We start from the raw sequence: 12,136 nt of genomic DNA on the forward strand, positions 1-12,136 counted from the left end.
TGAGGACTGAGGAGAATTAGAACTATAATAAACAGGGGTGAGCCGGAACCAATAGTTAGGTGCCAACTTCACGTGACCTATCATATAACGATGAAGGCCCGGGGACTGGCATCCGAAATGTAGGTATCATTTGTCTCTTATATTGGGCCTTCTCAACCCTTCATCTAATGAAAATCGATTTGAAGAGGTGGAGGGAGATAATTTGCTGATAACCTCATGTACATGTACATTTGATATACATGTTCCGCTAGTAATAAAACTATTTCTTCGCAAGCATCTTGCGGAAATCGTCCTGACCTTTACTGCTAACATTAGGCGCAGAAGACGACGCGACAGGAGACTTTTCCTCTGCATGGGACTTTGAGGTGGGAAGAGGCTTTTTGAATCCAAGCCCGGCTTTGGGCTTTGATGGTCCGAGCTTTCTTGGCTTGAACAAAGCATTTACCCCCTCTTGTTTCGTCGTTCCCGAGACTCGTGGGGTAGGGATATCTTCAGTGAATTCCAATGTATTGCCTCCAAATTCTATGGGTTCCGTCATGAGGATGAGCCTTCCTGCATCCTAGAGAATATTGGTTTGAGAGGTACGCAAGAAAAGCGATTCGGGAAAACCTACTGCAGGGTTTTCCAATTCAAGCAACGCTTCTCGTTTATCCAAGAAAACTTCGAGTCTTTTGACAGGGACGATCTTTTCCAGGACTTGCTGCAAGAGACCTTCTTGCACAGCAGGAGGAAGGTTCTTGATGCGAACAGATCTATTACGAATTTCCGCGACTTTACTAATCCCAATGTCTGACCTGTAGGCCATGACATAAGTGCACACAAAGAACGTTAAGTACAAAGCCTACCTGTGTTTTGCGCGAACGCGAGTGTCAGCTAGTGTCACTGCTAGTCGGCGTTTCTTTAGCTCATGATTATTTGCGGATAAAGCATTCTGAGCATCTTTCTAAGCAGGAAATGACCGTCAGAACAACCGGAGAGATACAAAGGGTTGACTAACCGCTTCTTCAAACTCAACAAAAGCGAATCCTCTAGCATGTCCATTGTCATCAAGTGCTATTCTGACGTCTTTCACGGTACCATACTGCATCAAAACAGTGAGCTGCTGCATTGACATGGTGGCACAGTGCTCTTACAGTAGCAAAAAGTTTTTCAAGATCATTTTTATTCGTGAACCTGCTTAAGCCAGCAACATAAACCTCCTTTTCATTTGCGTCTTGATCAGTCCTTTCTTTTTTCCGTTCTGGGTTTGAAATATAGACATTAAGAGGAAGGTTTGGCTCGAGTTCACGTCCATGCAGTTCCAGACATTTCTGGGCTGCATCCTACAAGATTTCAATCAGGGTGCGTTCACTTTGATTTGGAAAAAAACCAACAGGAGAAGTAAATTGAACATAGCAGAATCTTCGAGTATTCTTGAACTTTTTGCTCGGCCAGCGAACGTCAAATATGGTCCCATACTAAAAATGCGCAATGAATAGGTTGTCATCCAATTGTTTATCCAAGAGATTCCGCGCTTACTTTGCCAAACAAGTCTCTAATGAAAGCATCATCCGTAGATTCAGGGAAATTAGTGACATATAGTGTCGACTTCCAAGCAAGATGAACGGAAATTTCTTGACCGAGTATCTTTTTCTTATCCTTTGTTAATGCTGCCGGTACGCTTTCCTGAAGTTTGTATTAGCAAACTAGTAAAAGGTGTAGTAGTAGTGAGGTATTACCCTGTCAGAAAATTCTACCGTGGCAACAAGAGCAGCTGGAAGTCGTGTTATCTTTACTTCGCGAACATCACCACACTGCAGATTCCCTATGAGGTAAAGGTTTGCCAAGAAGGCAGAAGAAACATACGTCTTTGAAAAGGTTATGAAGATCATCTTCTACGGTATCTGCGGGGAGGTCCGCCACAAAAACCGTCGAGTTTTCCCGGTCTCTGGAATAGCAGACTGTCAGTCAATGTCCTTGAAATCGTAACTTTGAGTGCACACCTTTTCAGGGGTCCAGATTTTGGTTCTGGAAGATACTTTAGGATACAGAATCAAAGCATTTCCACACAGAGGGTGCTTACCAGTGCGTGGTTTCTTGTGTGCATCTGAAGAAGGTTCTTCTTCAGCTGCTCGCTTTGTGCCTCTTTCTTGTGCCGGTTGATCAACGTCCATAGGTGTATCAGTTACCGGTCTTGTGCTGTCTGATACTGTCACTGCCGTCGGCGCAATAGCTGTCTCCAGAAAAGCTTCCGCAGCCACTATCTGTGCTTTCGCAGCTTCCTGAAGATATGTGTAGATGGCCATGTGTTGAGAATATTTTGAAAAAGGCTCTTACCTTTGCCCGCCTCATATTTGTCTGATATTGTGCCGTCTCTATTTTGTCCAAACATGTCTCAATGTCAGAGATGGATCCATGTAGATGTTCAAACGATATCCAAGCCTCCCATATGGCTTCTGGCCAATCTAACTGTTTAGAATGTATGTCCAAAAATGTCTTGCGAACTTCATCGAACATCTGATGTTTTCTGGTGAAATGTTGTCAGAAAGTATTCCAAAAATCAAGTAATAAAAGCCTACATCATGGCATCAGTATAATTCAGCCAAACTGAATAACTTGATTTGGAATGTTTTGCAGCAGCTTTCCAAACATCAAAAACACTGTCGACCAGTCCAACACTTTCATACTGGCTGTTGTCAAAACTTATTCCAATTATCTGAAAGAAAATTCTCACAATCGACACCAAGAACTTTTCTAATCGCAACTTGGAGTCAATTGACTTTGATGCTGAGTTTAAATCAATGACCGTAGTTTAAAAATTGAGAAAATTATATACCTCGACGAGATAGTTCAAGGCCGCTTTCTACTACTCCAATTAAAGTTGGTAGGATATTTTCGTCTTAACAAGACTTTGTTATTAAAGTGTTATCTTGTGAAAAAAGTTAAAACGAACCTTCACTTCCAGCCTCAAGGGTTCGTCTTTCATGAGCTCCTCGAGCTAGAACGAGGGGAATAAGTTGTTCGAGATCAGATTGCACAAGTTTCGCATCAATGGCTCGATTGTAGATTTCTATGTAATGTGAGCTACCTCCAAGAATACAGGATCGCCAAGCCAAACCTGAAATAGTCTCCGGCTCTTCAGATATCTCTTCTGAAGCACGTTCCTAGAAACCGGTCAGCTTGAAGAAATACCTCCTCAAGATATTAGGAGTTACCAAGAATCGAATGTATCTCGCCCAAACCTCGCCTGAACCTGGAACGCTCCTTACAGCCCGCTTGTATATCTCCAACTCTTGCTCAACTTCAACATCCAATATACGCTGTAAATCATAAAAATAAGGGCGTATAATGAGATGTTAAAAATGCGACACAAACAAGAGTGTCACAGAAGTTGACCCAAAACATCTGAAGTGCCCCTTCCGCTGCCTGATTTCCTGCAAATCTCAATTTTGCTGCTTCCGCAATGGCTCGTTCAAAAACCCCTTTAGTGACAAATAAATCTGGGTGTTTGGCGCGTCTTTCATACCCGATGTATTGATGGTATGATTCCAGTGAGCCTTCTGTGGTTTTCTGCTCGATAGAATTTGTAAGAAAACAAGAACAGAAAGAACGTAGACATTACAATGGCGGTCTCCAAACGATCACGGCGGTCAAAGTTCCGTACACTTTGGCTTCGTATCTTCGTGGCTGCCACCAGAATAGATTCATATTCGTGAGGAGGAAGATAATTTGTTGTAAAAGATGAATATGATTGAAGGGTGTCCTCAATATCTAGTAGAAGAATAAATTTAGGGATAAAGCCACTGTTGCATGGATGGAATATAAACAGACTTGAATGTGGTTGATGAAGACGCTCCAAATGCAAATTCTGGACGTATTCAATGAGCTCCGATCTAATGAGGATAAGTTAGCTGCTGTTTCTACAACTGAAAATACCACACCTTTCGTCTTTCGGGGTTTCCTCGAGCATTCCCAGCTCCCAGTCTCGTTGCAAATCCCATAGCTTGTAACTCTAAGCAATATTATTATGAGTGCCACACAGAATAAACAGTGGTTGAGCATGCCTCTGTCAGATGTATCACACCCTTCTGTACGACAACGTTGACAGCTTTGCGTGTCCAGGAAGTCGTAAATATCTCTCCAAGTGTTTCGGGCTTAATCACCTCGCCAGAATTATATAGTGTGTGTCGTTCTATGAGAAATTTGACGTGTTTTTCAAGTATTGGGATAGCTATGTGTCATTTGAGTATACTATACAGGTCACTCGTGTTGACGTCTCACACAGATAATCATTCTCGGCACGAGCATAGAGAGCAAGCAGTTCCTCAACACCTTCTTCCGTATTGAGATCAACAGACCGTTCTTTTGCTAGAATTAACGGCAACCAGACTTCATCTCCGACGGCAAGAAACTGGGTCGCCATTTCCATAGCAGACTGAACCTCTGCATCCAATCCTCGTGATTGAGCCACTCGTATGTGCTGAACATGTCGTGAGATATCGTACGGGGATTCTGCGACAGAATTGAGCGCGTTGCCGAGAGCGTCCAAAGACTCTGATTCGTCCATAGTCGCGGTTCGAGAAGGACAGTGTGCGCGTCAGTGACATAAGCGACAATGAATAGAGGATGACGTTAGCACTGCCACTGGACTACCTGTCTTCCTCGACTGCAATTGTCGGCAGAGATCCTGTTGGACTCGGTTCGTTCCCTTGTCCCCTTCTCTCTCGCATGTCTATCAAAATGGAACTCTCCTGACCACATACTGCCCGGAATATACGCCTTGTTCCTTTTGTCTCTCTTGTACTTTCCAGGGCCCCCGCCGAGCTAACGCAGGCATTGCCTTACATTTCGGTGAACCCTGGCTCATTCTCTCCGATGCTGTTTGCTCCGATGTTTCGCTTGCTTTCCATTCCAAACATCTATGGGATTTTCGCGCACAAGTATATAATGGCAGTGATATTATGACGGAATGTGTTGCTTCATCCCTACCTTGTTCATGTAACATATGCCTCCCCCACATCTGCCCAAATCTCGTCGACCGGAAACATCTATCACTCGCTCGTTGATCAACGCTCTGAAGACCACATTAAGTTTCTCGCCGTGTGTCAACGATGTAATTTGCTTGGGGGATAACTGATAACTTATTACTGCCCTAGTTCCTCTCTGGAACATACCTCTACCCAAGTGCATGATCGTTCAAAGGATACCCGCTCCAAATGCAAACGTATTAGCCGCCCCCGACAGCTTAAACCCGCACCCTCAAAAAGTACTTCTATCTCGGAACCTCATTTCATTCACCGATTTCCATTCGAAATATTATGTTTGATATTTATTGCTGGCTCCGAGGAAGACACCTTCTTTCCAATTACGATTTCCCATGTATGCAGTTCCTGGCGACAAATAGCACTACGCACGCCTGAATTATGGAGACGCATTTCCCTCTCCTCCCCGCAGTCAATGTGGCGCGAACGTATTCGTCGTGCGCGAGTTTGTTCCATAGATGTCGAGCTCTCATCCGCAAGGCTTCAGGATCTTGATCCATATATGGTCCATTGGTACATGCAAATTGTCCTTCCTCACGTACGACGTTGGCGATCTCTCGATGTCAACTTCGCACACCAAGCACATAATCTTGGGAAGGCAACCCTGCTGGGTTTGTCTTCTCCAGCACCCTTGCTAGAAGAATTATCACTTAGATATAGGGACATTGACGATACTCAAGAATTTCTTCTCTTTGCTGCATTCACCCCACGTTTGCGTCGGTTGACGGTAGATGGAATACGGCTTGTATGGATGCCTTCTCTGTTTGGAAATCTAAATTTCCTCGATTACACGCACCACGGATTCACCAGCGGACATCAAGCAGTTCAAGATATGATTTCTGTACTTGCGGTTACCACCAGGATAACCGAACTGCACGTTCTATTTCCTCGAGGACACCTTGCCTGCCTCCCCTCTCGCCGTCAAATCGTCACTCAACATGTAGTGTTACCCTACTTGAAACAACTTGTCCTCAAAGTCGATGGCTCCGATATTCCGTTCGAAATTGCACATCTGGTTACACTCATCTCGTCACCCAATATTTCCATCCTTCGACTGATTGATCTAAAACGCGCACACCAGTCATATCAAAGTTTAAAATCCTTTTTCTACGTATACTCCCTACCACAGAGTCTGCGTTCCATTTACATTGGACACGCTTGGTACGACCCAAGCATGGTTAACGCCATGATCAATTCACTCCCTCACTTGTGCAAAATTTCTATCAGAAGATCGCGTTCTCCAGCACAGGCTTTGGAAATGCATCCTCGAGCAACAGCAATGTTTGGTCCTGCTAATCATACCAACAGAAGAATCTTTTACCCAGCTCGTTTTGACGACTTTGACATTCAATGTTTCCAACCTAGCAAGTAACACTGCTATTAGCCAAAAACACTCTCGATTTGGTTAATCCTTTGTATCCATTAGTCCATGTATTTTTTAGCTTTTTGCATTTTGTATATCTACAACTTGACTCTCACAATCATCCTTTGGCCACTTTGAACATTGTTGAAGAGGTTTCCCCTGTTTCTCAAGCCAGAAGGATTAGTTCGACACTGTACAGCCAATCATGTACTTTTCCGGTATAACTCCGCACTGCATGTGACGCGTGACTGACAATGACATGGCATATATGCGTTCACTCTATCACCGAGTACATCGCAGCTATCAACAGTTATCTACCGTTGGGTTCTCTCTGATTCTCTCTTTAATACACAGGTCATTCGTGTTATAGGCAACTGCTGGTCACATTTGATACACGGCCGGACTTGCACAGAATTGAATTCAGAGTGGTCACGATCCGCATGCCTTGCGCTTGCCGGACAAAGAAACCTCCAAACCTGCTTTCGGAATTCTCAACGATTTATTAATACAAGAAAACCTATATCAAAAACACTTCGACCGAAACTTTGGGATGCATAATGATATGCAGTGGATGTATGATGCATTGAGGTAAAGCTGGGGTCTACGCTTCATTGTCAACCGTTGTTATCCATTTTTGTCTATTTACTTAGAGTGCTGCCCACGGGGTGCGCATGGCTTGTTCAAAACACGATATCTCAGTCCTCGCGATCTTCAATAGGGGTCTATATAGCATGGTCATGAGATCTACCGGGCCGATAATCACTTCTCATTCTGCGTCCAGTCTCAAGCGATTCCACCATTTATAAACGCGGAGAAAAGTTTGAGGGAGAGAAACATTTCTGCTCCCACCTTTCTTAATACCTGGTCATATATCAAGCAATTATCATGTCTGGACCGCAATCTTATCGTCCCCAAACGGCCAATGATCTTTCCGGAAGAGTTGCCCTTGTCACTGGCGGAGGAACTGGAATCGGTTTAATGATTTCACAAGGATTGGCCGCAGCTGGCGCAAAGGTTTACATAACTGGGCGCCGTGTCGAAGTCCTCGATAAAGTTGTAGCTTCTTGGGATCGACAAATTGGAGGGGAGATTTTATCGTAGGCCCAGGTTATCGTCGTAATTTCATCGAATTAAAAACTGAATCCTGTTCTTGCTTGCGCTTTCAGATTGCAAATGGACGTCACCGACAAGGCTAGTATCGAAGCCGCGAAGAAGATTATTGAAGAAAAGGAAGGAAAACTACATATCCTTGTAAACAAGTCGGCACTATTTTCTCGAGCTAGTTTGGATCTTGTCGTAATGTGGTTTTTAGTGCTGGCCAAGTTGGACCAACCTCAAACTTTCTGAACAATACTTCAGGCCCCCAGCATAAAGATGCGGAGACCCTTGGAACAGCTTTGTTCAACAACGAGACATTTCAGGGATGGTCCGATTTATATTCAATCAATGCGGCTTCTATTTTCTTCGTCTCGACAGCCTTCCTCGGTCTGCTTGCCAAAGGATCAGAAGACGTTACCGGATTCTGGTCATGCATCATCAACATCACCAGTATCAGTGGCCTTACAAAGGTGGCCCAAGAACATGTAAGTAGGGATGTGATAACTCCTGGCTTGCCTATTAACCTTTGCATTTATGCACTAGTTTTGCTACAACAGCGCAAAAGCAGCTGCCTCGCATTTAACAAGGATGCTTTCGACAGAATTGTCCCTAAAAGGTATTCCTGTGCGGGTGAATGCGATTGCTCCGGGCGTGTATGCTTCGGAGATGACAGTAGACGTTGTTACCGAAGATTTGGTCGATAAGATTGGAAAGGGTGTCCAGCCTGTGCCCGCTAAACGAGCAGGAACGTGAGTTCAATTTCGTACACTTATCAAATAGGTGGATTCAAATTTAATGCCTCTCATAGCGGTCAGGAAATGGCAGGAACCGCTGTCTACTTGGCTTCACGAGCGGGTGGATATGTTCACGGTCAAGAAATTGTCATCGATGGGGGTTATTTGGCTGTTAACCCCTCAATTGTTTAACCTGAGTCTTGATGGTGTGAATTTAAAGATTCTCAATATTATATCCAGTTGTTCTACGTTGGGATAAGTTATTTACCTTGGAATTCTGTGGATTTTGCGTAAAAATTCGAGCACTTTCGAGGTTACTGCCGGCAACTGTACATAATTCTACCCAATTTCAAGCAAGGCTTCTATCAGTTAAGTACGTCTTGCGATGGGCTTGTTCTGTTGGAGGTAGTTTTCGTCAATTGCTTTTTTCCAATGTTTCATGTGCATCCTTCGGTGTTAGCCAGCCATCTGAGGCAGGGTACCAGTGTACAGTTGCAGCACAGTCTTCTTGCCTCGAGGCAGGCCGCCTTGCATTTGCCACATCACACTCAGTGACGTGGTCTTTGATACACATACTAAAAGTTGCCCAGCTGAGAGCAATCAAATTTTGGAAACCGTTTTCATCTGAGTTGAGTATTTAGATTAGCCAGCAGTGATATGTATACGTCAATGTCATGAGAAACGTACTGCTTTTAGTGAGTGTCGTAAACCCATTAAGTGTCATTATCATTGTTGATAAAATCTATTCCAACTCGCGATGTCACGTGGACAAATGCAGCGTGCCCGCGTCTTTAACGTGTTGAACACCCCTAGAGCCTCCGTAGTAGCCTTAGTTAATGTTTGCACGCGTTTTTAAACTAGTTGATATCAGAGATGGGTACTTGACTGATAGCAAGAGATAATAAAGATTAAATCGCTCCAATTACTATCTAAAGTCAGAGCACTCAGAGTACTGTTAATTGTGTACAAGTTATTTCGGGCGTGAGAAGCAGGCAGGCTAAGCCGTCTACAGCGGTCAGTATCCCAAGTTGGAGCCTGCAGCCAGGAAGTTCGACGGCGTTCCATCTTTCCTTCTACCTCCACTCTATGTCTCGTCCGACTCGCAGGCAAGTCCAACAACCTGTTCCTCAATACGCTTCTGTACCGCAACAGAGTCCATCGCGGGCCAACTCTTATTCACGCACATCCTATCAGCAACAACCTACGGTATCTCAAGTTAGCGGACCTAGACCTGTAAGGTCAACATCTGCAAGTAGCACCCGTCGGAGCAGTCGACAACAACATGGCCGCAATGTCATTGCAAGAAATGTGGCAAATGGAAACATTGGAGCAGGATATGGCCCATACTCTGTCTGTCGTTTTCTTTTGTACTGCAGTAACTTCAACGACTTAATCATATTCAACACAGTATCACCCAGAGACGGCACAAGAATCCGGAGTCTATAACAGCAATCGTTTTAGTGCTACACCTTCAGAAACATCTCTAACCACAGCTCCTCCCCCAAGAGAAAAAGTTCAGCCTACAGTCATGCCTACAACAACAACCGTCCCGCAGTATATGTGGGATAAGGATCCGGACATCGATGATGCTCTCCATAATCCTGATCCTCGTGGAGATTCCCAATTTACTTTATTCTCTCTTAGAGGATGGGTGAACGCGATCGCAATTTTTCTGATTATTGTGGGATTGATTATATTATTTGCCGGATACCCTGTGATATACCATTATACCCATCTTCCACCTCCTATTATTGGATTCAACGCTGGAGGTATCAACGGCAGTGGACAGATACCTGTGCTTCCAAACCTTCCTGGCCTCATTGATCCCGAGACGCCTCAGTCTGCAATGACGCGCATTGGTTCTGACGGCAAAACCTATGATCTCGCCTTCAGTGACGAGTTCAACACTGACGGGCGAACATTCTATCCCGGAGAAGATGCTTTCTGGGAAGCTGTAGACTTGAATTATTGGTGCGCGCTCTCCATTTTGTGAATATACAGAACACGGGTTAATTAAGTTTAGGCCGACAAACAATGTTGAGTGGTATGATCCATCGGTACAATTTATGACTGCTTTATTCATTTTCAAATCTCTTGCTGATTTTGGGAATGTAGGCAGTCACGACTGAAAACGGAAAATTGGTTATAACCATGACAGAGCAACAAGTGCACGGCCTCAACTTTCAAAGTGGTGCGTGATATTCAGCTCACTGGTATCTTAAAACAGTGGAGTTCATCTCGAATATCTAGGCATGGTAACATCGTGGAATAAGATATGCTTTAATACCGGTTACATTGAGGTTTCTATAAGTTTACCTGGAAGCCCATCGGCTCCTGGATTGTGGCCTGGGGCGTGGACCTTAGGGAATTTGGTGTGTATTACTTTATGCTTTAACACTTATTCTATGATAATCATGTTCTTTAGGGAAGAGCTGGATATGGCGCAACGACTGAAGGCACATGGCCTTATAGCTACGATAGTTGCGATGTCGGTACTTATCCGGGTCAGGTTGGGAAAGACGGTGTTCCTGGTGTGGCGACTACCTCTGGGAATGGAGGAGGGATTTTAAGCCTGCAGCCAGGACAAAAACTATCCGCTTGCACGTGTCCAGGAAGTGACCACCCTGGCCCTAGTGTAAATGTTGGAAGGGGTGTTCCAGAAATTGACATCATCGAGGCACAGATCGACACCAGCAGAATGCAAGGACAAGCATCGCAAAGTTTCCAGGTTGCCCCTTACGATGTTGGCTACAAATGGAATAGCAATCCTCCAGCAGCGACCATCGTTGATCCCAGTCAAACGTTCTTTAACAGTTATAGTGGAGGCCCTTATCAGCAAGCTATGTCAGGGCTGACATACGTCGATAGTCAATTCTACAACGGCACTGCTTATGCACCTTACGGGTTTGAGGTATGGTCTGATCCCAAAAATCGGGACGATGGGTATATCACCTTTTATTACAATGGTAAAGAGACCTGGAGGGCCACTCCAGCTACCGTGGGACCGGACTCTGAAGCCCAAATTTCTCAAAGACTGATTTCTGAGGAACCTATGGTACTTACTTTTTACATTTTCTCCTGCTTGTTTACCGATTTATCTTCTCCAGTATGTTATCCTGAACTTAGGCATGTCCCCCGATTTCCAGAAACCAGACTTCAAGCATATGCAATTCCCTACTAAGATGTATGTCGACTATGTGCGCATATATCAACGACGTGGAACCAAGAACGGCATAACATGTAATCCTCCTAATAGACCCACGACAGACTATATTAATAGGCAAGTGTATTTTACTTTTTCGTTTTACACCCTCTGACAATGATATGAAGACATATCGTTGCCTACACGAATGCGAATCTTACGACTTGGGCGATGGCTAATGCGACATTCCCTCGCAATTCAAAATACGACGGCTGCTAACGGCCGCACTGAACCACTCACGACATCATTTACGCTCACCGTCTACATCTATCCAACTAGCCACCAGGCTACACTTCACATTACGACCGCAATGACCCTGTGTTATTAATCAGTAGCTCACAAAGTTTGTACTTATCTTGTACAGCTGTACTCTCTATGCTTGCATATCATTGTCCCGCACAATTACTACCTCCAGTGTTGCGACCTTTTTCCATTGACCCTACAACACTTATTTATTTTCCTTTTTTGCGGCTTTTTGGGCGGTACGAATGGTAAACGAGTAGTCATAGTTTGGCTTAGACGCCGTGTCTCATGTATATAACAAATCGATAACTGGCTTAACGCGACTGTTGGATTCTTCTGACGATAGTACATACAGTTCCACGCGATGTAAAGCCAATGATATGTGCAACGAATTTGACGCAGTCATCGGATAAGACCAGGGCGTGTGCTGAGCGCTGAACGGTGAACGAGTCCTTTTGCGAATGTGAAGTAACAT

At 44.4% G+C, this 12,136-nt stretch overlaps 4 protein-coding genes across 4 annotated transcripts; 3 read left to right on the plus strand and 1 right to left on the minus strand.

Annotated features, from left to right (window-relative positions):
* Positions 1-259: 259 nt before the first annotated feature.
* On the minus strand, positions 260-4,546 carry JR316_0007119 (putative RNA-binding protein; the record flags this gene model as incomplete). The annotated part of the gene is made up of 24 exons (XM_047892862.1): positions 260-559; positions 614-794; positions 846-943; positions 998-1,081; positions 1,134-1,322; positions 1,374-1,457; positions 1,519-1,665; positions 1,719-1,793; positions 1,846-1,927; positions 1,983-2,007; positions 2,063-2,261; positions 2,317-2,506; positions 2,559-2,665; positions 2,714-2,766; positions 2,816-2,878; positions 2,933-3,049; positions 3,098-3,143; positions 3,195-3,299; positions 3,355-3,549; positions 3,602-3,750; positions 3,811-3,872; positions 3,921-3,991; positions 4,062-4,210; positions 4,261-4,546. The coding sequence occupies 24 exons, from the start codon at positions 4,544-4,546 to the stop codon at positions 260-262; spliced, it is 3,057 nt and encodes a 1,018-aa protein (XP_047748144.1).
* Positions 4,547-5,523: 977 nt separating this feature from the next.
* Positions 5,524-6,393, plus strand: JR316_0007120 (uncharacterized protein; the record flags this gene model as incomplete). The annotated part of the gene is made up of 1 exon (XM_047892863.1): positions 5,524-6,393. The coding sequence occupies one exon, from the start codon at positions 5,524-5,526 to the stop codon at positions 6,391-6,393; it is 870 nt and encodes a 289-aa protein (XP_047748145.1).
* An 876-nt stretch (positions 6,394-7,269) lies between these two features.
* JR316_0007121 (Short-chain dehydrogenase/reductase VdtF) lies at positions 7,270-8,408 on the plus strand (the record flags this gene model as incomplete). The annotated part of the gene is made up of 5 exons (XM_047892864.1): positions 7,270-7,481; positions 7,551-7,643; positions 7,697-7,967; positions 8,026-8,231; positions 8,291-8,408. 5 exons carry the CDS (start codon positions 7,270-7,272, stop codon positions 8,406-8,408), a joined length of 900 nt encoding a protein of 299 aa, XP_047748146.1.
* Positions 8,409-9,302: 894 nt separating this feature from the next.
* On the plus strand, positions 9,303-11,637 carry JR316_0007122 (putative beta-glucan synthesis-associated protein C23H3.11c; the record flags this gene model as incomplete). Its single annotated transcript, XM_047892865.1, has 8 exons — positions 9,303-9,566; positions 9,625-10,187; positions 10,240-10,273; positions 10,332-10,407; positions 10,467-10,588; positions 10,642-11,271; positions 11,324-11,496; positions 11,547-11,637. The coding sequence occupies 8 exons, from the start codon at positions 9,303-9,305 to the stop codon at positions 11,635-11,637; spliced, it is 1,953 nt and encodes a 650-aa protein (XP_047748147.1).
* Positions 11,638-12,136: the final 499 nt, after the last annotated feature.

This window comes from Psilocybe cubensis, chromosome 6 (assembly GCF_017499595.1).
Source record: "Psilocybe cubensis strain MGC-MH-2018 chromosome 6, whole genome shotgun sequence".
NCBI lineage: Eukaryota > Fungi > Basidiomycota > Agaricomycetes > Agaricales > Agrocybaceae > Psilocybe > Psilocybe cubensis.